Source organism: Primulina huaijiensis, chromosome 11 (assembly GCF_012295235.1).
Source record: "Primulina huaijiensis isolate GDHJ02 chromosome 11, ASM1229523v2, whole genome shotgun sequence".
Taxonomy (NCBI): domain Eukaryota; kingdom Viridiplantae; phylum Streptophyta; class Magnoliopsida; order Lamiales; family Gesneriaceae; genus Primulina; species Primulina huaijiensis.
Genome location: NC_133316.1, coordinates 21,826,235 through 21,849,357, shown reverse-complemented (window position 1 = coordinate 21,849,357; position 23,123 = coordinate 21,826,235). Strand labels below are relative to the sequence as shown.

At 32.9% G+C, this 23,123-nt stretch overlaps 3 protein-coding genes and 1 pseudogene across 11 annotated transcripts; 1 reads left to right on the top strand and 3 right to left on the bottom strand.

Annotated features, from left to right (window-relative positions):
• Window positions 1-4,756: 4,756 nt before the first annotated feature.
• On the top strand, window positions 4,757-5,719 carry LOC140987477 (exopolygalacturonase-like). The gene is made up of 2 exons (XM_073455998.1): window positions 4,757-5,248; window positions 5,381-5,719. Exons 1-2 carry the CDS (start codon window positions 4,805-4,807, stop codon window positions 5,612-5,614), a joined length of 678 nt encoding a protein of 225 aa, XP_073312099.1. The 5' UTR covers window positions 4,757-4,804; the 3' UTR covers window positions 5,615-5,719.
• Window positions 5,720-5,817: 98 nt separating this feature from the next.
• On the bottom strand, window positions 5,818-8,034 carry LOC140988717 (pentatricopeptide repeat-containing protein At2g42920, chloroplastic-like; annotated as a pseudogene).
• Window positions 8,035-9,265: 1,231 nt separating this feature from the next.
• LOC140988752 (glycerol-3-phosphate acyltransferase 1-like) lies at window positions 9,266-11,267 on the bottom strand. Of its 2 annotated transcripts, XM_073457810.1 has the most exons (3): window positions 10,348-11,267; window positions 9,552-10,194; window positions 9,361-9,491 (listed from the first exon to the last, which is right to left on the bottom strand). In XM_073457810.1, coding segments are annotated over exons 1-3 (1,401 nt in total). In that variant the 5' UTR covers window positions 11,104-11,267; the 3' UTR covers window positions 9,361-9,489. The 2 variants fall into 2 exon arrangements, with proteins under 2 accessions (XP_073313910.1, XP_073313911.1); XM_073457809.1 differs by having other exon boundaries at window positions 9,266-10,194.
• Window positions 11,268-13,808: 2,541 nt separating this feature from the next.
• On the bottom strand, window positions 13,809-21,469 carry LOC140988984 (protein MEI2-like 2). 8 transcript variants are annotated; one of them, XM_073458117.1, is made up of 14 exons: window positions 21,143-21,469; window positions 20,909-21,015; window positions 19,067-19,109; window positions 18,792-18,929; window positions 18,241-18,707; window positions 17,597-17,755; window positions 17,394-17,510; window positions 17,140-17,291; window positions 15,846-15,941; window positions 14,813-15,742; window positions 14,642-14,726; window positions 14,487-14,555; window positions 14,173-14,352; window positions 13,809-14,005 (listed from the first exon to the last, which is right to left on the bottom strand). In XM_073458117.1, the coding sequence occupies exons 2-14, from the start codon at window positions 20,933-20,935 to the stop codon at window positions 13,898-13,900; spliced, it is 2,571 nt and encodes an 856-aa protein (XP_073314218.1). In that variant the 5' UTR covers window positions 20,936-21,015; window positions 21,143-21,469; the 3' UTR covers window positions 13,809-13,897. The 8 variants fall into 8 exon arrangements, with proteins under 8 accessions (XP_073314218.1, XP_073314221.1, XP_073314219.1 ...); XM_073458120.1 differs by having other exon boundaries at window positions 20,987-21,015; window positions 21,143-21,468; XM_073458118.1 differs by having other exon boundaries at window positions 21,218-21,468.
• Window positions 21,470-23,123: the final 1,654 nt, after the last annotated feature.

Here is a 23,123-nt window from a genome sequence, read left to right as displayed (position 1 = left end):
AGGTTTTGTTAGGTTCAATTGAAAGTGACTTTTAGATATTGATATAAATATTTCATATATCATTAATAAATTCAAAAAAAAATTATTTTTAAAATTTTATATACATATTGTTTGGGTACTATAATTGAAGTATGCTTGGGACAATGATTGGTGTTATCACAACTAGTTATAATTTTTTGTCAAGGAGATGAAAATAATTTAGTCATTGGATATATAGTCTGAAATTTATATTCTCAATATTAACTTCTATAAATTAGAAAAGTTCGTGGAATGAATAAAGTGAGTCAAATTATAAAATATTCAATATTTAAGTGATTAAGAGTGCTTTCCGATGGTATTTTCAACTATTTGTTTATTCATCATTCTATCCTCTCATAAAATGATTGGAAAACTCCCTCTCTTCCAAAGATTGGTGGGTCAACTTATCCAATATNATATATTAATATGAAATCTGCCAAAAAAAAGTATATATTATGTGGTTATTACTACCATAATATATATAGAATATATTATTATGAATAATTGGTAATCATTAGGGCATTGATTTGATCATAGACTAAAGATGGAATCCAAATAAAACGAAATCTTGTAATGGGCCGTCTTTTTCAAAGTGGGCCAGAAAAGGGCAATAGTTGGAGTTCATCTACACATCAACTGAAGATAGACAGGCCCACTTAAACCTATTATCATTTGATTGATTTGAGATAAAAAGGGTAGCCTAGTGGTCATCCTACAAACTTGTTCATTGCACCTATTCGATTTCAAGATTATCACCACCAATTTCCTTCTCAATTTATATGACATCTTATTCGTCTTTTTATAGAGACATTCCATATTCAGAAATCCATTATAGACCGATGTACAGTATTACCAGCAGCTTTCCAATTCCATGTTTATTTTGATATATGTCTCGCGGTGTATATCTATGAGACGGATCGACTCGACTCATATCTGTTATGAGAAGTAATATTTTTGACTTAAAAACTAATGTTTTTTTCATGATTTTGGTTGGATTGGAAATTCCATGACACTGTTTCACGAGAATTTTCGTATTTTGATATGTATGAGACGGATCGACTCGACTCATATCTTAAATTTATATGCTCTCTTTCACGATTTTTTTTCCTCACATTATAACTTACATCATCTAGATACTTTAATATTTAGCTAAAAATAAAATGAAAGAATTATAAAACTGTGAAAAAATTATTAGCTCTTTAAAATAATTTGACTAGATATTATCTTTGCATGTGAAGAATTCACGAGAAAGAAATTTTGTTTTTTTAGTGAACCAAGAAAAATAAAACCCTTGTAAATGGAATCCACATATGAAACATGGGCAAAGTAAATTTATCAATAAGGCCCTGTATTTTCCTCTGCTGACAAAATTAAACTTTATATAATAAATTGCTTATACCAAATTTAAGACCAAAAGGTCATTCGGTCAAAATATTATGATTTTCCCATTAAATTAAATAATGGGATTATTGTGATATAAATTTTACGATTATATCCTTAAATTTAGAATTTAAAGTCGATTAAAATTATATTATTCTATCAAATATAAAATTTGTTTGATCAATATGCAAATTTTAATAGAAAATTATGGGGTGAAAATATACATGATACATCATGATGAGCCCACTACCATGGCTTATCCCTAGCCCAAGTGGAAGGCAGGCCCATGACGAACCCATGTATTTTTCTATAAATACCAGGTTTGTGTGTGAATTCATTCATTCAATATATTATTTTTCAGCAGCACACTTAGCTGCTCCTACTTCATTTCCTCAGTCTCTGACTTGAGAGTCGGAGGGACTATGCCGGGACACTCTCCCGACCCCCTTCTAACGGTTTTCTTCGTGATTTCAGGCTCAGGACAATTTCGAAACCTGCGTCTGGACTAGTGACACTTGCCGGAATCGGACCTTAAATTTCCCGTTAGTATCAATACATAATAGCATACTCAATATTTTCCTGACTTAGAATATTTATATTTGGATAGTCTTTTATCTCAAACATTTAAAATCGAGTCCTTAAAAATATTACTGGTAAATTGATTTTGACTAATGATATCTTATGTTAATCTAAATTTGATATATGTAACTTTATTGAACTTAATATAGTGAGTTTGCTAATTAATTTCATTACACGAATGTATTATAAGTTTACTAAGCGTTTGATTGTATTTTTAAAATATTTGTCCTAATTAAATAAATATTTTCTAAAAAATATTTATCATTTCATGTATATTATTAAAGGGTAGTTATGAGAGGAAAAAAAAATGCTAAATTGGGGATCTAAAGGGATTTTTTTGGGTATAGAAATTTTGGTGGTTTTTTTTTTACAAGTCGTGCTAATAACTCAAGTCAATTGGAGATATTTAAATTATCTCGAATATTATTTGATTTTTAATCTAATATTTAATTTGAGTAAGATTTATTAAATTGAATATATGTGTGTTAAATTTAATCCAAATTATTTTGTTAGATAACTTATTAATCATCAGCGAACTATATTGCATTTATTTATTATAAATATCTCATATTATATATATAATTCAATGACCGTATTTTTTTTTTGTAAAATATATAATTTGATAATTAAATTCAAATGAAATAATTAGACTTGATACGGGTCGAATCTCAACCCGGCTCGTAGATGTGATTTTAGCGTGATATGGATATAGATAACACAAGAAATGGATGCATGCAAATACACAATGTTAAGACATGTAATATTTTCTCTATATCTCCGTCGTTGACTTTTCCGACTAAAAAATGACTTATACACCACGTGTATCTATAAATAATTATTATAATAATAATAATATGGAGAAAGTAAAGATTGTGCTAAATTATTGATGTAGTTTTTGCAAAATATTATGTTTTTTTTTATAAAATTGTAAATTTATAGATTATGAAAAAAATAGAAAAAAATCATAAGTTTGTAGTGTTTGAATGTAAAACTGAATTTTTTTTATCGTATAATTTTTAATAAATAATTACTAATTTTTTTAAAAAAAATAACAAAAATACACTTATTAGATGCATATCTCTTTTAATTTATTTAAGTGAATGTAAAAGTTAAATTTGGATTAGACAAAAATATGTAGAGTAAGAGTATCTAGAAGAATTTTCTTTAATTTAACAAAATATTATAATCACATTTGAAAATAGAATCAGCATTGACTAGCTTTCGGATTTTTATATATTAAATAAATAAATGATGAGACAGCACACAAGAAACGAAATATAGGGCTAAGGAACACCAAAAACTAATTTATTCAAAAGAAAAATGAAAAATTGCTATTTTAACGCTTGAAGACTAAGAGTCAAACATTGTTTTTGTTAGAATTAGCTATTTAATCTGACAGTCCATTGTCCCAGAATCCTAACAGTTTTTTGCAATTTATTACATTCAACTGAATCCTTATCTTTTGCCAAAAAAAATTATGACAATGCTACGAAATATTTTATCGGGTGCATGGAATCATCATTTTGTTTCTGGTCAACTGTGTGAAATCTTATGTAAAGAAAGGGAAATAAATTCATAAAATTATATGGCTGAATCTTGGTGCTAAANCAGAAGAAATGAAAATGGAGTCAGTTTTCAAAATGGTTGCAAATCTTCTTTTTCTGATCTTGCTAGTAATGGTCTCACTCGTTAATGGCGCTAGGCCACCGAAAAAACTCTTCGATGTCATGAGATACCACAGGAATGCTGATGCGCCGATTGATATAACTCAGGTGAGTTTTGGTTTGTCATTTAAATTGATGATCTTCAAGAAAGAACAAAATCTATCTTGGTTAATTTTCTTGTTCATTTGTGGCTGGCAGGCGACACTTAAAGCGTGGAGAGATGCATGTGCCCATGAAGGGGGTGGTCGCGTCCGGATCCCTCCAGGAAAGTATCTGGTCGATTCAGTGAGATTCATCGGGCCATGCAAGGGCCCGATGGAGTTTCTGATTGAAGGGACTCTAATAGCTCCGACGGAACCTGCTAAGTTTTTTACGGATACTTGGATCGGTTTCCGGTACATTGAAGATTTAACGGTGCATGGCGGCGGTGTTTTGGATGGCAAAGGGGCGGCGGCATGGCCTTACAATGATTGTAGAAAGAATACTAGGTGCAGGGTTCTCCCGGTTGTAAGTTCATTAATTACTATTTCCTCTTCATTTTCTTTTACTTGTTTTTGTATTGAATTAATTTATTTCCATATTATGTTGAGTAACGGAAATATATTAACTGCTAATTTATTCCAAAAAAAATTTCATTAATTACTATTTCCATATTTTGATGGAATATATACTAACTTTCAATTACCTTTTGTATGAAAAAAATCTTGATGGATAATTTTCAATTACCCAACTTTTCGTGTGATGGGAACGATTAATATTCCTTTGCCATAAATTTCTCCTTCTTTCCAAGGGATCTGTGGATGGTTCCGAGATTCTGAGCAATGTTCTTCGAACCATGTAGCCTTTAAATTCGTGGGATTTTAGGGGAAATTTTTTTATTGCATCTCAAAGTTTATATATATTTGTAAAGCTAACACCAAAATTTCGGTATTTGCAATAAATTAAAACACTTGCATGCGGTTAATAAGATTCTAGTTGTTAATATTTTGAAGTAAATAAAATTTTTAAAGTATTATATGTATGCTCTAAATCTTACAGTAAGGAATGACAAACACAGCATTGTTTCTTGTTTTTCATTGAACTTTTCGCAGACGTTGAGGTTCGATTTCATAACGAATTCAAGGGTCCGTAATCTAGCATCAGTCAACAGCAAAAATGCCCACATGTACCTATTTGCATGCCACAACATGAACATCAGCCACGTGATATTGACAGCACCCGGAAACAGCCCGAACACCGATGGAATTCACATAGGAAGCTCAACTAAAATTAAGATTGTTCACGCCAAAATTCACACAGGGGATGACTGTGTATCCATGGTAGCGGGCAGCCAGGACATCGATATTTTTGACGTTGTTTGTGGGCCTGGCCATGGCATAAGCGTTGGAAGCCTTGGAAGGACCCATGAAACTGAATATGTTACTGGTATACACGTCAGGAACTGCACTTTCATTGGTGCCGAAAATGGCCTGAGGATCAAAACATGGGCACCCTCTTTGTATAGTTTGGCTTCTGATATAATATTTGAGAATATTGACATAAAAAATACAGGCAATCCTATTATCATCGATCAACAATATTGCCCGTCTGGAAGTTGTAAACTGCAGGTAAACTCTAAATTATTTCGATCACTGGTATTTTTTCGCCGCCTTAGAGATGATGGGAGTCTTTATTTAATGCTTCCCTTTTGTCAAACCATCTTAGTTACACATTATGATTACTCTTTTTGTTGTCTCTAGAATATGTTGAGCTCAGAGGTGCAGATTAAAGATGTTACATTCAAGAACATAAAGGGAATTTCGAACACAAAAGTTGCCGTGAATATACAATGCAGTCCGACTCTGCCTTGCAAAAATGTTCGGCTGGTGGACATAGACTTGTCCTACCGTGGCCGGGGAGGACAGGCGAGATCTTTGTGTTCGCATGTTACTGGTTCTTCTTCGGGAAAACAGAAACCTGGTGGTTGTATATAGGAGTTTGATCTAGCAGTTTCTACAGCATAGGGGGGTTAAAACTTGTATTTTTGTTATAGCTTCTCTAGAACCTGCACTACTTTATTGCATTCTCTGGTGTATTAGAAATTTAAAGAGTAGAATCCTAATGTTACTTCGTAACGTTTGAAAAATGTAACATTCTATATATGAAGTAAACTTCTTAATATTGTTGTATCGTAACAATTCCTTCGAAAGAAAAATATATCGATCTTACAGACCCAAATAACAAGAGCACAATGTTTAAATCTGAGAGAACTATTTTCTTCTCTGGACATGAGACTGCCTCCAGCCAAAACATTGAGGGTCGAGGTCTTGAAGCTCCAATTTCTTTGCTTCATCTTTATCATCAATCGATGATTTTCCGGTCCCAAGCAGAAAAACGCAGCTGCTAATCAATCGATGGTTTTTCCATCATCCTTCATTCCAAAAAATCCTATGTTTATGAAAAGGGCAACACCACAACCTTCGAATATCCGAAGCTTATGCCGTAATTTGAGGCTTTGATATTTAGAGGATCCCTACTTGTATATGCCTTGATAAGTTCAAGACAATCGAATAACATAGAAATCTAACTAAAACTTGTTAATTCTTCCCTCAAATGCCCTCAACAACATGACTTTTAGAAAAATAATGATATCATAATTAGCACAAAACATTCTCTGATTCAAAATTTTTAACATGATATTAACCACAATAGGACTATAAAGCTCATGCTTCAAAACCTTTATCATAACTGGCTCGTTCTGTAAAGACCACAAAACTGGCACTTGAAAATGCCACTTGCCACCAGCTACAAATTCATGCACTTCCCCATTCACTTCAATCAAATTTCATCCTGGTTGCTTCTGCATCTTTTTATTTTTCATTGAAATTCTTTCCTGTATTGCCTTCCTGAAATGACCCAAGGCTGAACATTTAACACAAGTACATGAAAACTAGGTCGTCAGGATTCGATGAAATCAAATTCTCTGCTGGCCATTCAATGAGTCCTGCCCGTCCTATAAATCAACCATACAACGGTAATATTCAATGGATGCCTTAATTTTATACGCTTATTTCATCAATACGAAGTATTCCATGGCTAGATCAACTTGACCTGAATGACTGCATGACATTAGAACTCCAATAAAAGTGACAACATCGGTGCTTAGACTCGAAGATTTGAGTTTCATGAACAACTCCATAGTTTCATTTTCAAATCCATTGATTGCTAAGCCCAACACCATGGAGTTCCAGCAAGATAATCCTTTTCTTGGTGCACTTGCAAACACTTTTCGTGCCATTTCAATTTTTCCGCAATTGCAGTACATATCTATTATTGCTGTTACTAAAATAACATTCAGTTCAATATTGTTCTTCTTGATATAGTCATGGATTCATTTTCCTTGTTTAAAAGCTCCTAATCTCGCACAAGCATTCAACAAGCTTACTAGCGCATAGTAAGTTCGCTTGGTTTGATGTCTTTTTCCCCCTGCATTGATAAAAAAGATTCAATGCCTCCATCCACTTTCCATTTCTTACATAACCACTTATCATAGTATTCCAAGAAACTTCATTTTTATACGACATTTTATCGAACAATCTACAAGATTCCTGAACTTCCCCGCACTTTGCAAGTCACGTAATGATCGAGTTCCAAGCAACATCGAATTTTTCATCCTCATCAAATACTTTTCTCGCATCCCCCAAAAGCCCACAACTTGAATACATATGTATAACCGAGTTTCTTATAAATGGATCAAATCCATTCCTAGTTTAATGATTCTTCCATGAAGCTGAGAACCATCTTTAGCCAAACCGAGTTGAGAATAAGCCTTGAAAACGGAAGGATAAGTCAGAGTTCCCGGTTGAACCATAGAACTCACCAACATTTCAATGAAAAGAGAAATTGCAACATGAGGAGATGAACGCCGAGAAAATCCTCTAATTATAGTATTCCAAGTGAAAGGATTCAAATTTCCTATCTGCCTGAATATCAATAACGCGTAGTCCATGTCACACGCCTAGGAAGTGGCGCAGAAGGCCAAGACACGGCCGGCTAGCCGCTATGGTGTCTTTTACTAGACCAGTTTTGATGAGTTGGGCGTGAATCATGTTCAATTCTTGGATTGTGCGGCACTTTGTTTCCAGCATCGAGAGAAATGGCTGGTCTGAGAAAAACTTTGAGATAGAGGTTGAACGTGGACTGAAGGAGCAAAAACATGGTGGCATTCGAGTGTGTGTCTTGTGTGCATCTTTTCACGTTAAATCATGAAAACGACTGAATGATTATTAAAGCTCAGGAGAGCAGATTCTTACCTTTTCTCGCACGGAGAAAAAAGGGGAGTTCCTGTTATAGCTTCTTCATCAGGGATAACGGATAAGGTGTCATGGAACCAGTGAAGATAATTTGATATTGCCTTTTTGGCTTTCATTCTATGTTATTGTATTTGTGGCTAATTAAATCATTGAAGACCATGAAACCAACTTTGAGTGGTTAAATCAAGGTAAAATCGGTGCTATAAATATGCATAATTATCATCGTGGTTCTTCTCGACTAAATTTGATAATGTCATGTCCCGAGCTCGGGCAGTGTAAATTGTGAGTTAAATGTTGTGTCAAATGTTACAACATTTAAGACAACATACAGCGGAATATTAAACAAATCGTTTCAGACTCACTTTAAATAAATAGATGGACAAGATTAAATGTGCACAAGTATAAACACTTGTGTGGTGCCTGTCAAAAATTAATCACTAGAAAACCAAATCGTTTACACAAAAACCTATCACTAGTGATTTCCACGAAAATCAATTTCCTCAACACTTTGAGAAAACAAATGCTTTCTAAAATAACTAACAATAATAAAACGTAAACAAGAAAACAAAAACGTAAGCCCAAAAGCAAAATCAACTAAATACGATCTTCATCCAACTTCGTCGCTAATGTTGTCTGAAGATGTTGGCAACATTCAAGGCAACACATTGATCACCACTCTTTCAATCGGCAACAGCTTTGTAAGTCTTTTTCTCTGAAATTTGTGATGCGTCTTCAGTTTCGCTTTTTCACACAAATCTCTTATTTATAAGCCTAGGGTTTATCAATATATAAGGAATCATACATAATATGGAAAGTTAGAGTTTTAAACAAGGATATCATATCATCATAATCATTATCATATTTATCACATTATCTAGAAAGACAAAATCATATTAAATATTATATTCAATCAAATCAACAAGTAAAAGATAATATTAGGGAAATCTTTCAAAATAGGCAATTATATCAATTAAATTAAGAGATAATATTTCCCTTCAAACTCAACCGCCGGTTGGCTAAATGAATAAGGTCAAATTGAAATAACTAGGTAGCTAGCGCCGTTGGCTAAACTACGGTAAAAAGAATCAATGGCCGTGGACATTGGGGAATATCTATCCATATTTGAGTTTACAGATATTAATAACTTGTGGCCATACCTGTAATTTGAATATGGCCGTTGGTTTCTTGCTTCTTTTTTTTTGGGGGGGTATGATTTTCTTGCTCATTATTTTGACATTATATAATATAAGCATTAACCATGAAACACATGCACTCGAAAGGGGAAAATGCCAGTAAAGAAAGGTAGTGATAAATATACTATTTAACGTGAAAAAAAGTACTGATCATTCATGATTAAGAAATATATGAAAATTACAATAGGGTTTCTTTATTTTACCCTCGACGACCCCTTCATTCCCTGCTAGCATCAAATACTTGTCTTTTCTTGTAAGTGTAGTGCATTCAAACCCCAATACATCAGCTAACTCTTTCTGCATATAATTAGCCACTTCGCAGCAAGATTTCCCACCAGCACAAGTCAGCTCCTTAGGCATCTTTCCTAGAATTTGAACACTGTAACTTGGCCTAGGATTCATCAAGAAAAATATTGGATCCAAACATTTGAATCCTCTCGCAGTTGTCCCATAAAACATGGTTACGCATGTGTTCATCGCCACAGGAACTATATCATCGGCCAATTCCGCAAACAAAGAGCTAAATCTCAGAAGGTACGGCTCCCTGCAAGTAGTCCCTTCTGGGCATACAATCAAGTCACCTTCACTTAACAATTTCTGCATAGTTTCACCATCTTGTTTTCTGTCTCTCGTTAGCCTAACTGTTTTTATCGGTGCCAAGATTTCAGACATTTTGCTAAGGCTGTAAGTTACGGCAGTTAAGGATTTTCCCAGCGATATACTAAGAAAAACAGGATCAAGAAGGGTTCTGTGCGTGCAAACATACAGCACTCCTTTGCCATTTGGAGAGATATTTGGGGCCAATCCTTTCGTTCTTAGGTTGATTCCACTGAAACAGCCTAAGAAAATGGCCAGTTTGAAAGGCAAACAGACTCCCACAAAAATTCTGAAGATTGAAAGTATTATTCCGGCAGGAAGCCACATGAACATCGAGAGAGTTGCAGAAGGTGTGGGCAAGAAAGCTAGCCTTCCGTCATGAAAAACCAGTGGCTTTGGGTATTTTTTCCTTGGCATTTCTGCTGACATTGTATTGCATTTGGCGTCTTCTTTGCTGATCACGTATGCTTCCTGTCAAAAGTTTCGCAAATTATTCAGCTCCACAAAACCAAAATAAAATAGATTAATTTAGGGGGGTGGGAGGTTATTTTTCTAATTAAAAAAAGATCACCATATTTTCTAGGAAATAATTTAAAAGAAATCTAAAGAAGATTACATTCATACCTTGCAGAGGGAGATTAATGTGTGGTCATCAAAGCTTGAAGTTCCCATTCCAATATCTGGACTTCTATCACCAAAGAATTCCTTAAGCGCCCGATGCTTCACCAGCAACCCAGCATCAGATACCAAACCAGTAAAAAAGTGTCCTATAGTATGCAACTCGGTCCCTATAACAGAATCAACACTTAGATATTCCTTGAGAAATCCTTCAACCATGACTCTTGGCACAGTCGTGAACACCACTGTAGCCCCTGTTGAAGCCAAAACCTCGTAGGCATGAAGATTGAGATTTTCAAGATAAAACTTAGGCAAAACAGCTCTTGACACACTTTCCATGTCTTTAGACTTGAGCCCACAAAAGGTGATGAATATCATTACCCTCATCTTGAGCTCGCAGTTTAAAACACACAGAAAAGGGCATGACAAGAGAAGCAAAAGAGCTCTGAAAATGCTGCCACCTTCAAATGCAACAAGCATAAAGTAAGGAAAGAAAGATCGATTCCTTAGAAGTCCTCCATGAATATCACAAACTAGGGTTTGTGATTTTCTACCATGCAAATTGCATTTAACTACATTTGGATACAAAGGAAATTGGTGTGATATTTTTGTTATGAATGGGTTTTTCAGAAAGAAACCATGGTTCTTGACTTTCATAACCGCTGTGTAGCAGGAGTTTGCCAAAAACTTGTACAAGAACCAGTCTGCCAATCTGAGGAGCACCATTGGGAACTCCATGGTTTTTAGCGGAGATGTCTTCATTTGAATGTGCCTGAAGAATTTGCTGAAGAAAAAGTATGGATTCTGAAAGAAGGAGAAAATAAGTATGGCGGTGAGGAAATGATCCCATATTAGACATATTTATAGTGGTACGTCTTAAGAGGGAGTGAGAAGGTTGACCATAAAAGTTTTTGTTAGCGTGTTGCATTTACTATCATGACTGAAATACCAATTATTATTACTTTATTTTAACTTATTATTGCGTTTTCTGAGAAATTTCACTACGTGTGTTACATACATATTTTTTCGAAGAATTCCTTCAAATTTTATGTTATGTTGTAATGTGTATGTGGACAAAAACATTATAAATATATATACTTGAAAATCTAGTTTTTTTTTATGTAGTATGATGGTAATATATGGTAGGTTATGTGTTGTTCACTGTCAGGTACAAAGCTATGATAGGCAAATAACTTTAGTTTTCCTGTATATATATAAAGTTTTTTACAATGAAATGAATATTAAAAATATGTGTAAAATGTTATCTGGATAAATATAATAATATTATATATATAGGTGTTCTGAGTTTACAATGCGCGTTGGATTGTGGGCTTGGGACCTCCTGTTTCTATCACCATTCTTGAGATAAAGTTCAGAGAGCAATCAATGTTTGTTTCAACTGAAACACAGAAATTTATTTCTGATCAATTTTGACCTTTTCACTTGTATTTTTTAAGGAAAATTATTTGACAAGACAGAAGAAATCACTGCTGAAATTAATTATTTAATTAAGAATCCCAGCAACTGTGCATCGTTGACCTTTTATTTGAGTTTAAATTCTATTTTTTTTTATATTAAAAAAAATACTTGATATTCTTTATAAAAACGTGAAGTTAATACATCTCCAAAATATATTAATTTTTATTTTATACTAATGAATTGAATTCAATATTTACAAAACATAGGATAACTTCCAATGTTGAAGACGACTTCCATAACTATGATAGTTAAAAATTTAAATTTGCACGTTATTGACAATTATTATTAGTTTAAGAGCAGAGAAGGCCGGGTTTCTCAATTCTCCTACAAATGGATTATTTCAAGGAAGAGACAATTAGGGAGTTGTTAATTAGAATTCCAAAGACGTACAAAATTTTGATTTCACCAAGAATTTTTAACACTTAATTACTTTGCTATTTACCAATGCATGTATTGATTTGAGCCAATTATTAATTCAAAATGCACGCCAATTACATATATATAATATCACCATCGTCAAAATTTAACTCAAATTAATTTAAAGGAACGTCCTTTGAGTAATTCTAGCGTTTTGAAATTTTCTTTGAATGCAAGCTCATGCAATTCTCGTTAACAGGTCTGGCCGGTGAGGGTTTAATCATTTGAATGTGGATCATCTAATATTTCATTCTGCATGAATTTTGCATGCGACTATGTAAGTTTGAATAGTCCAACCACACCTAATATGTACGTGTCCTTTAGGTAGTAAAATTATTTTAATTATTCTATATATATTTTGTTGTTTTATTTCTTTAAAAAAGTTTTATTTTTTAAAAAAAATATATTGTGCATGTTAATAATTTGATGTCGAATTGATGTTTTTGCCATTCAAACATTTCAATTGTTATAAAAAAATGATTTAAGTTTTTTTTTACGATAAAAATCATTTAAGTTTGTAACATATACATTTGTGATATTAAATACATCTTGAAAATAACTGTAATAATTATAATAAATAAATAAAAAACTGTCATTTTAGTTTTATATCTTAATTTTGTATATTTCAATTTTTTTTATAATTTTATTTTTTTTATCGATACAGCTGATGTGACGTTATATACATCAACGTCATGTCAGAGCTACGTAGACGTAGTTTAAGTGTTACATCAGTGTCACATTGAAAAAATGTCTAAAATTGTAAAACAAAAACAAAAACAAAAACAAAAAACAAAAATATCAAACATAGACAAAATTTTTCCCGATTTCTATTGTTATATTAAAGTTGAAGTCTAATATAAACAAAATTGGTAGGTTTGTACGTTTTTTTTGTTAATACTCGAGTCACCCCTATTCATTTTGGTAATTATAGTTTGACCCCTTTTCAATTTTCTTCAGCTTTATATTCTCGTTGGTTCAAGACTTTCTTATTTTTTACATATTTTTTTGAACCAACCTCGATATTATAAACCAAAAGATCATTATTTTTTGAAAGATGGGATTCAAACCAAAAATTCGAATTCTCAGATTTCCGTATAACTGCAAAGAAAATTAAGATCGATCAAGGAAAAAGAAGGGCCCGCCGATCATTACACATTCACACTAAACAATACAACTTCGTGACGAAACATAAGATCATTTATTTATACAAGAACGACCCGAGTAAATCATATGTTCTGAAGCGACAAACGTCGTAAATTGATTTCATAAACTCTCGTTTCAGTTAGTACATGAACACAGAAAAAAATGACAAGTCTCCTACCATACATTGCCCAGAAAATCCATACAGATCCCGACGCTCAAATCGGCTGCTCTATAAACTACTGTACACTTACTAGAACCGAGGGCGATAAAATAGAATAAACCCAAAAAACTGGACAAGCATACGCCTCGCCTAGTTCCTCTGCCTTTGTTAATTATCACTTGCTGCTACGACACGTCGACGTTACACTGCAACCGCCTCGTCAATATTCCAACCAAGGGGGTTAAGAAAAATCCATGTCCAACACAAAATGTATGCAAGAATTTCTCTACAAAAAAAATCATAATATTCCACCAATGATTACTGAAAATCTGCAACTTCACCGACAGATTTAAGGTGCTACAGCTTCTCATCTGACTCGTCCTTTGGGCTGTCGAGGGAATCTCCGGCATAAGATCCATCTGGCTGACGTATAAAAACATTCAAGTTGCCAGATGGATAAGAATCCTAAGCACCCATGAAAAAAAAATATTACACAAATTTCTTACAAGTTTGTACCGCTAAACCGGTTGCACAAGAATTATAGTGAGTCGGGGAGACGAAAAAGGAAAGTGTTTTGGCTCGTAGCTAAAAGTGGGAAATTCTTATGTGCCAAAAATCCAACATTAATGTACCAGGTAACTAGTCCCTTGGCCCTCGGACTGGAAAATAATTGGTCGACAGCGTTTGTCTTCATTCATTAAACTCGAATTCTGGAAGTGGGAGACAAGACCTGCCTTTCCTTGGATTCTTGCATACGCCAAGGAAGCAATCTTTTCACTATTGAACTTTTCCCATTTCTTCCCATTAAACACCTGCAAAGACGTGCATGACCAATTGATTTGTCAATTGAAAGATCAAGATGTTATAGAGAAATATTCCTCGAAAGAAATATTCCTCGAAACTATATCGCTAAAATACCCAATACAAAAATGATTGGCGCACAAACCTCAAAGAAAGTCACAATGTGTGAAGGAGACACCATATTTATGAAGGCATACCCCACATTGCACTTATTCTGGGCCAAAAACAAATGAAACATTTTTTGTACCAATAGTGAAACAAAACTATACACATATACGATACAACCAAATGCGAAGTTACCTTAAAATCGATCGGTAAATAGAGAAAATCATATGTACCCTTGTGGGTTTCATCGATGGCTGCAAGTAGCATCTTTGAAGTGTATCTTCAGAGATGGAAAGAAGGAAGATAAATAATAAATCAGCAATAGAAAATATAAATCCCACACAAAGAAAATGGTCTGAGTTTTACTTGTTTGGGATGTTTTTAATCATCAAAGTGGTCCTGGTATCTTCACCATTCATAATCTTTTCCAAATCAAGTTGATACTGCCTTTTATTATCCATCTGGCTACCACTCTCAGCCCTTCTATTCCGAGCCCGGTCAAACAGTCCATCGTTGATGATAGTTCCCATGCCACCAAAAGAGCCATTCTCAAAATACAAAGGACCATTTCTGGACAGTGGAATCATTCGGGAGCTAGGAGAACCACTTTCCGTAAAGTTTCCTGCAAAAGAAATTCCTCTATTCATAGCCACGGGAGAACCAAGATGCACTCCATGAATACCATAGTTGCGACCATAATTTTTTACTCCAAAAGCTGATTGGTTTATATAGGATGGTTCCGGCGATTCTGGGAAAAATCCAATATGCCTGTCTAGTTGAATACCAGATGGAGCAGATCCCACGTGATGACCTGAACCAACAAAAGAGCCATGTGGACTTGTATATGGAAAACCAATTCCTTGTTTGCTCAATGGGAATGGACGTCCTTTCAATGATGACACTGACCAGGGTGAAGAGTTTATATTCTCTGACGTGATAGTAGGACTTCCCCAGAGAAACTGAGGACCAGAAAGAGTTCCATCACTTGAAAGCTTGGAATCACCAAATGATGAGACAGGATCACAACTCGAACTTAACTTGGGATCATAAACAGAGAAAGGATGATGATATGCAGCTCCTTGTGCTGTATTAGATTTGGTAATTACTTGGTTAACCCTTCTGGGATCTTTACCTATAGGGGCAATCTTCGCAGAATTCGAGTCGGGGGAGGGAAGAATAGAGGCCAACCCAGGTAAGTGATTGCTTCCCCCAGGGCTGAGACTTCCCAAACTAGACATAGTCGGACTATAAGCATGGAATGAATTGTGCTCAACTGGGCTGCCAAAATTTTGCCAGCTACCTACAAAGAACATGCCATCAGTTAAAGTTCCAAATAATACAGGGATGGCTACAGAAACAGAACACAACAGATGGTTTTAGATACATAATCGCCATCAACATGCCTGGAGGAGAGTTGGCTATGGGCGAACCAACATGATGCAGGAAACCTAGGGCTTCATCTTGATCCGGCTCTTGACTCAGCTGTTGAATTAAGCTTCATAAAGAAAGAACAAACATTGGTGTTATAACTATACTTGCAATTTGTTTCCTACACCAATGAGGTTCGATGGTAGAGCTGACCACAATTCAAATGAAACTGTGGAGCAAATCCAAAACTAGAACCTAAATCTGAACCTTTTTTCAGTTTTGGTTTGAAATCACAAAACAAATAAAAAAAAACTAAGGATCTATTCCATGTTTCCAGGAATTAAAAAACTGGAACTGAGGCTAAAATTGTAGCCAAAATATTAACTTAGGTACTTTAAATTACTCGACTTACAAAAATTGAGTTCAATACCTGTTTTGATTTTTACCTTTAGCCAAAATCCTAATTCCACGTCAAGTTCTACGATCATGAGAACAGGCAACTAAACTCAAAAGAATCTATTTGACTTATAGAAATCAAATTCAAGACGTGCTTTTATTTTTAAACTTCAAAAAATATCCATTACATTTTGTAATATAGTTAATCTAATTAACTTGATAGTGTGGTAACCTCGAAATCCGCACCACTATTTTTTTCTTAGCCAACAAAAGTTAAAGGCATGAATTTATTTAAAATGGAACTAAATCGTCTCCAAATGATTGGGGAACTATTGTAGCTTCCATTGTGACTGGCACCGGTGATTCCAGAACCATCGTCAGGCCTGTTCAATGGAGCTGATAAAGATGTAATCCTAGTGAAAAAACTGAAACTCCACAGAATGACTAATAATACCATATAATTAAAGAAACTTAGGATTTCAAATATCGATGTTTCAATGGAAAAGAAATGAGTTGGCCGAGTATCAGAAACCCAACTTTCTATACTGAACCACATTATTTATATATGTAACATACTTGATATTTCACTGGAAAGAGGAATGAGTTCGTAAAGTATAGAAACCCTGCTTTCTCAATTGCACCCACGTTATTTGTAAACATGCACATACTACAGCGCGTAAGTTAGGAACAGAAACTAAAAAAGACCATGCATGCAAGAAGTTAAATTTCCTAATTACTATGTAGCAATTCAGGGTTGATTAAGATTCCGCCGTTGTTAATTTAACATATCGTGGTGTCAACAGCATAGACAAATTCAAGAGTTTAAAATTCACTAGAAAATAAATAAAATCTCACAGCCAAATGGCATAGAACAGAGTTGCACAGTAAAAGGAGACAATCGGCATTTAAGGATTAAGAATGAAATGTACCTTCGACGAGCTCCACCAGGTCGGCTAGGTTCAAGTTTTATGCGCTTCCCAGCAATGTCAATTCTATTTAAACCCTTAAGAGCTGCATCCGCATCTCTAACATCATAAAACTCGATAAACTTGTGGTGTCGTTTGTGTGGTGTTTCCCTTATCTGACGTCAATGCATCACAATAAAAATAGCAATTCAGCTATCAGTACAAATAAACTCCTGGTGAAGAACAGATGACATCTTGGCATATCAATGAAACGCTACCTCCTTAATTTCCCCATAAGCTCCAAATATTTGGAGAAGATCATCATTGGACACAGATGCATCCAAATTGAACACAACCAGAGTTCCCTGGTTCACATCCTTTTCTGATGGGTTATCCTGCGTGCATCAAGAAACAACAGATTACAAAACTTATTCAATTTGAAGACAATTATTTATGAAATGAATTATATCTTGCTTTGTACCTTTGGAATTGAAAAATGAATATCGAGTTTTCTTCGTCTCAAGGGCTTGTTCTGTAATGAACGCATTGCAGTTCGAGCAGCTCTGATGTCATAGTAAGATATCATCACAAATCCCCTGTGCTTGCATGCAGTATAGAGAGTTCTGATATCTCCAAAATGCTATTGGAAGGAAGAGAATAAAGAAAGGTAAAGTGAAAATTTAGTATTTTTACTCTGCTCCTGAAATTAAGTTATTTTCTAAATAATATTTAAACTTACTAATCAAATGTTGAATCCTTTGAGAGGCAAAACAAAGAATTTTCTCACAAGTTAAGAAATCTATAAAATGAATCGTTTTTCTTGTTGCAAATTAGAACCATCTAAGTTAACAGGCAATTTTTTCAAGCCAAGATGAAGTTACTCGAGTTTATGAGTCAGGCTCCGGCTCACATTAAGTACACGATCGGGCTTGAGCAGAAATTTATTAGTCAAATTGGCTTGTTTGCAGCTATAGTCAGTGTGAACAATCATTGCACCATACTAATTCAAATGATTCGTAGATTTTTCTTTTTCTCTTTTAGTAAGCAAAACAATCAAAAGGTGAGAAATGACTACACAATGAATGGTGAACAGCAGAAACTTGATTAAAATTTATTGAACAATACCTCAAACAGAGACTTAAGTTCAGAATCCTCGACATTACTGTTGATATTTCGAACAAATAAAGTTCTTGAAGGGTGCTCTCCAAATGGATGCTCACCACTTACAGTTCCTACGCCATTCGCCAACCCGTATTGAGCAGCGCTAATTCCACTGGTAACATCAGATGTAGATAACCTTGATATACCATCGAGTAAACTTTCATGGCTTTCAGATTCAATTTCCAGACCCCCTCCACTTTCAAAGAAATCATCGTCCAAATCCTCGAGTTGAGTCGGCAACCCACTAAGATCAAAATCATCCATGAGACCGGCAAAAAGTTCATCTTCATCACCTGGAAGAACGCTTCCTATTGCATTTGGTTCAACATCTTCAAGTGGATCCCTATCTTCATCTCCCATACGAACTTTACTAAGGATAGGAAAGCCATCATCATTTGGTAGGTCACTTTGTTCGGATTCACTAAATTTAACTGATAAATGAAACATTCTAAGAGATTGTCTAAAGCAAAAGAAAATTGCAACATTATAATCAATCGTTAATTGTTAATGCTCACATGTCTCATGTCGTATGACGGGTAATGAGGTAGAAAACAAGCTAGCATCACTAGATGCATGATATACATCAGTCCCACTAGAAAGACTCCGTGGATTTTTCTCTTTCGAAGAAGTTGGTGATAGTGGAAGTTTAGGACCTACATACACCAATATGCAATAATCAAGACTTCAGGTACATGAAAATGAATTCCTTGATATATATTACATTAACATCTGCTGCGTAACAAATGACTGATGACATTTTGACGAGGACAAAAGAACTCTGAAAACTAACCAGGAATAGAATTTTTCAACTGTTTCTCCATTGAAATCACTTCCTGCAGAAACATCATAAAAGAACCAAATCATCATAATCGCTCTGAGCTGGCAATTCCGTAACAAACGAATGTTCAGTATTTCAGGATTAGGATTCTGAAAAATGCCTCATTGACACAAGTATAAAACAAAATGTTGATTGGGGGAAGTGCTACCTACATACAGTGGTAACACAAGCAACAGCCATGATCAATTATGGCTATCCAAAACTGCACAGCAACCAAAGATAAAAATATATATATAATAGCCTAGACCAAGTTTAGGAAAAGCAAAAAGATAGCTTCACTAATTTTACCGTTTTGGAAGATAGCAATTGTAGAAACAAACTCAAAAGCACACAAACACATTGCAAATCGAAAGCAAGATTACGTCCTCCAATACCAAAGCAGGACACTAATAGCGAAATTTGTATCAAAATGACAAATGAAGAAAGGTTGGACCATAAAACTACTCAATTAGTGAAATAAAAAACTCACAGGGAGAAACAAAAGAACAATACAACTACAAAAGGAGGCATTTTTAAAGAGTTTTTATGTTCTAAACTTAAAATTTAAAAAAAAAAAAAAAAAAAAAAAAAAAAAAAAAAAAAAAAAAAAAAAAAAAAAAAAAAAAAAAAAAAAAAAAAAAAAAAAAAAAAAAAAAAAAAAAAAAAAAAAAAAAAAAAAAAAAAAAAAAAAAAAAAAAAAAAAAAAAAAAAAAAAAAAAAAAAAAAAAAAAAAAAAAAAAAAAAAAAAAAAAAAAAAAAAAAAAAAAAAAAAAAAAAAAAAAAAAAAAAAAAAAAAAAAAAAAAAAAAAAAAAAAAAAAAAAAAAAAAAAAAAAAAAAAAAAAAAAAAAAAAAAAAAAAAAAAAAAAAAAAAAAAAAAAAAAAAAAAAAAAAAAAAAAAAAAAAAAAAAAAAAAAAAAAAAAAAAAAAAAAAAAAAAAAAAAAAAAAAAAAAAAAAAAAAAAAAAAAAAAAAAAAAAAAAAAAAAAAAAAAAAAAAAAAAAAAAAAAAAAAAAAAAAAAAAAAAAAAAAAAAAAAAAAAAAAAAAAAAAAAAAAAAAAAAAAAAAAAAAAAAAAAAAAAAAAAAAAAAAAAAAAAAAAAAAAAAAAAAAAAAAAAAAAAAAAAAAAAAAAAAAAAAAAAAAAAAAAAAAAAAAAAAAAAAAAAAAAAAAAAAAAAAAAAAAAAAAAAAAAAAAAAAAAAAAAAAAAAAAAAAAAAAAAAAAAAAAAAAAAAAAAAAAAAAAAAAAAAAAAAAAAAAAAAAAAAAAAAAAAAAAAAAAAAAAAAAAAAAAAAAAAAAAAAAAAAAAAAAAAAAAAAAAAAAAAAAAAAAAAAAAAAAAAAAAAAAAAAAAAAAAAAAAAAAAAAAAAAAAAAAAAAAAAAAAAAAAAAAAAAAAAAAAAAAAAAAAAAAAAAAAAAAAAAAAAAAAAGCTCAGCTGCAGAATCGAAGGGAGAGCCGTAATTCATGTGAAAATTCCACCCAGAATTGGTGAAAGACAAAGTATGCTCATAGATCGACCCGTTTATAGAATAATACAAACCGGTTTTGCTCAAACCACGCCCAGGCTTCAAGAAGGATAAATCAACAAGAACATATTTTTCCAGATCATAGAAACTACCACTATCCATGGACTTCAATTGGAATTAAGCATGTCCAAAAATATACAAAAACCCAAGAAGATGTCACGCACATCGTATAAAAATCGCAAGTTAAGCTACAAAAGAACCGAACTTGATGTTTTCAACAGAAACCGTTACCTTTGAAAAACCAATTAAGCATGACACTACTAAAGGAACATATAATAAAAACAAGCCCCACCTCAATTAAACAGTTAAAATGGAGCATAGAAATCCCAAAACCGCAGAGATATAGAAAGAAAGAAGGGGGGGAGAGTACCACATGAGCAAGATGAAGAAGACTGATAACTGCCAAAAAAGAAGATGCAAGTAAGAGAAAAAAGAGACGGAATGGGGAAAAAAAGATTTTTTTATTATTTATCCAAAAGAAAAAAAATCAAAGTCTCGATTAAAAGGAGGCCACTGGAGACTAAACCACAAATTTTCAAGCCACACAAATCGAACAAAACAAATCAAATCAAAAACAGTTTCGTAGAAGCAAACGAGTTACTCTCTTCCACTCCCACTCCTCCCCTGCATAAATAAAACCAGTAAAATGCCTGGGAGAGAACTAAAAAAAATCCCGCGGAGGTGGAAAAAGGGCCGAGTTTTTAGGAAAGATAGAAGAAGCCCACGAAGCAAAATGGTCCAAAGGGAACAACACAGTGGAGAATGATTGGAAGGAAAGGAGATGGATGATTGATTTCACCTCGACTGAATTGATGATTATTCTTTAGATTAAAATTGCTTTCAAAATCAATCTTTTATTAATTGCAGACATGAAATATCCTCGCTTTTACATCGGCGCTTCTCTTTAATTTCATTTAGGCTCTGTTTGGCACCCTGTCTAAGAAAAACGGAGCTCTCCCAAACATACGACTGATTAAATTTTTTAATATATGATTATCTATTCTGTTTTTAAACATTATTTTACGATTCTGAGAACTTCTCAATTTTTTAAACAATATATATAGTATGGTTATCATAAACCGATGGTAACCCATTTATTGTCAATGAAAATGTTATTTAAAAAAGTATTTGATTTTGAATAAGTCATTCAATGTGCTTTTCACTCATCTAAATTCCTTATTATTAATGCATCCAAACAAGCCTTTGGTGTTTTGATTTTTTTTTAAAAAAAAAATTACTATCTTTGCTGCAATTAAATTTGTTTTTGAGGTCCGTTGACCGTACAAAATTTTATCTCCAGGCGGCTTATTTGATACAGTTTATATTTATATATTTGGATGTAAAAATTGGACTCAATTTTCCGTAAATTACAGGGGGGGAATGCCACCGATCGGATCGTGTCGCCGTTGGCCGGTTCGTATCGATACCGATAAAACGTCACGGCAATTGCAGTACAAAATTTTGTACGACCTACTCCGAGAATAAAATAGGTATATGTAAAACTCATTTTGGGAGTTGGTGTGTATCAATCATTAGCTCAAATAAATTATTGATACAAAGTAAACAATCATTATTACACCATAAATCCTTGTCTTAATCATTTGTGCCATAGAAATTATTTCAGATGTAAATTAGACGATGTTTAACAATACATCCATATCCCAATAGTTGTCGGCACATTTATGGTGCTATTATATATTTGCGTTTAAATATCTCTTAGTCTTAGTTCGATAAAATAGTCTATTATATGGTGAGGTTTCAACCTCGATTATATAATCTTGCATTTCAGGGCACTCTTGATTCCTGAGCTAGCAACCAAGTATTCTGAAAGAAACTTGTTGAATTTAGGTCGACAGGTAATGTTGATGGCATAGTGTAGAACATCCTGATACTTTTTTTTTTATGTATAAAAGATCCTGTGATTGTGTGAGAATTTAAAAAATTTATGAGATTTCATATCTCACAATGTGTAAATGTATCATAAGTTCATATGAATAAATAGATAAGTTGTATCATATTGCAAAAACATGCAAGTTTTCTACATTTATATAAAATAAAAAGTTTTTATCTGTCTTTAAAAGTTTCTACATCGATGTTCGCAAAATTACCTGGAAGATGCATGCACATTCATGATGTCCAAATGTCTAATCTTGGCTAAACCGTAACGTTGTGCTTAATAATAATTTCGACTCAAAAAATTTTATGAAACTATCTCATATGTTAATTTTGTAAGACGAATATCTGATCCGAATTATTTCATAAAAAAATATTATTTTTTATATCAAAAATTTTATTTTTCATGGTTAATATAGATATCAAATCGACTTATATAATAGATATAAATTTATGAGACGAGTTAACAAGAGACCGTACTCTCGTTAACATATATTGGACCTAATTATATACTTCTCGATCAATGAACTTGTACAATTCGGCCCAGTTCAATGTCTTTAAATAACTGGGTATTTTATATTTTCAATGCGCATCGGCAATGAGTGTGTGTGTGC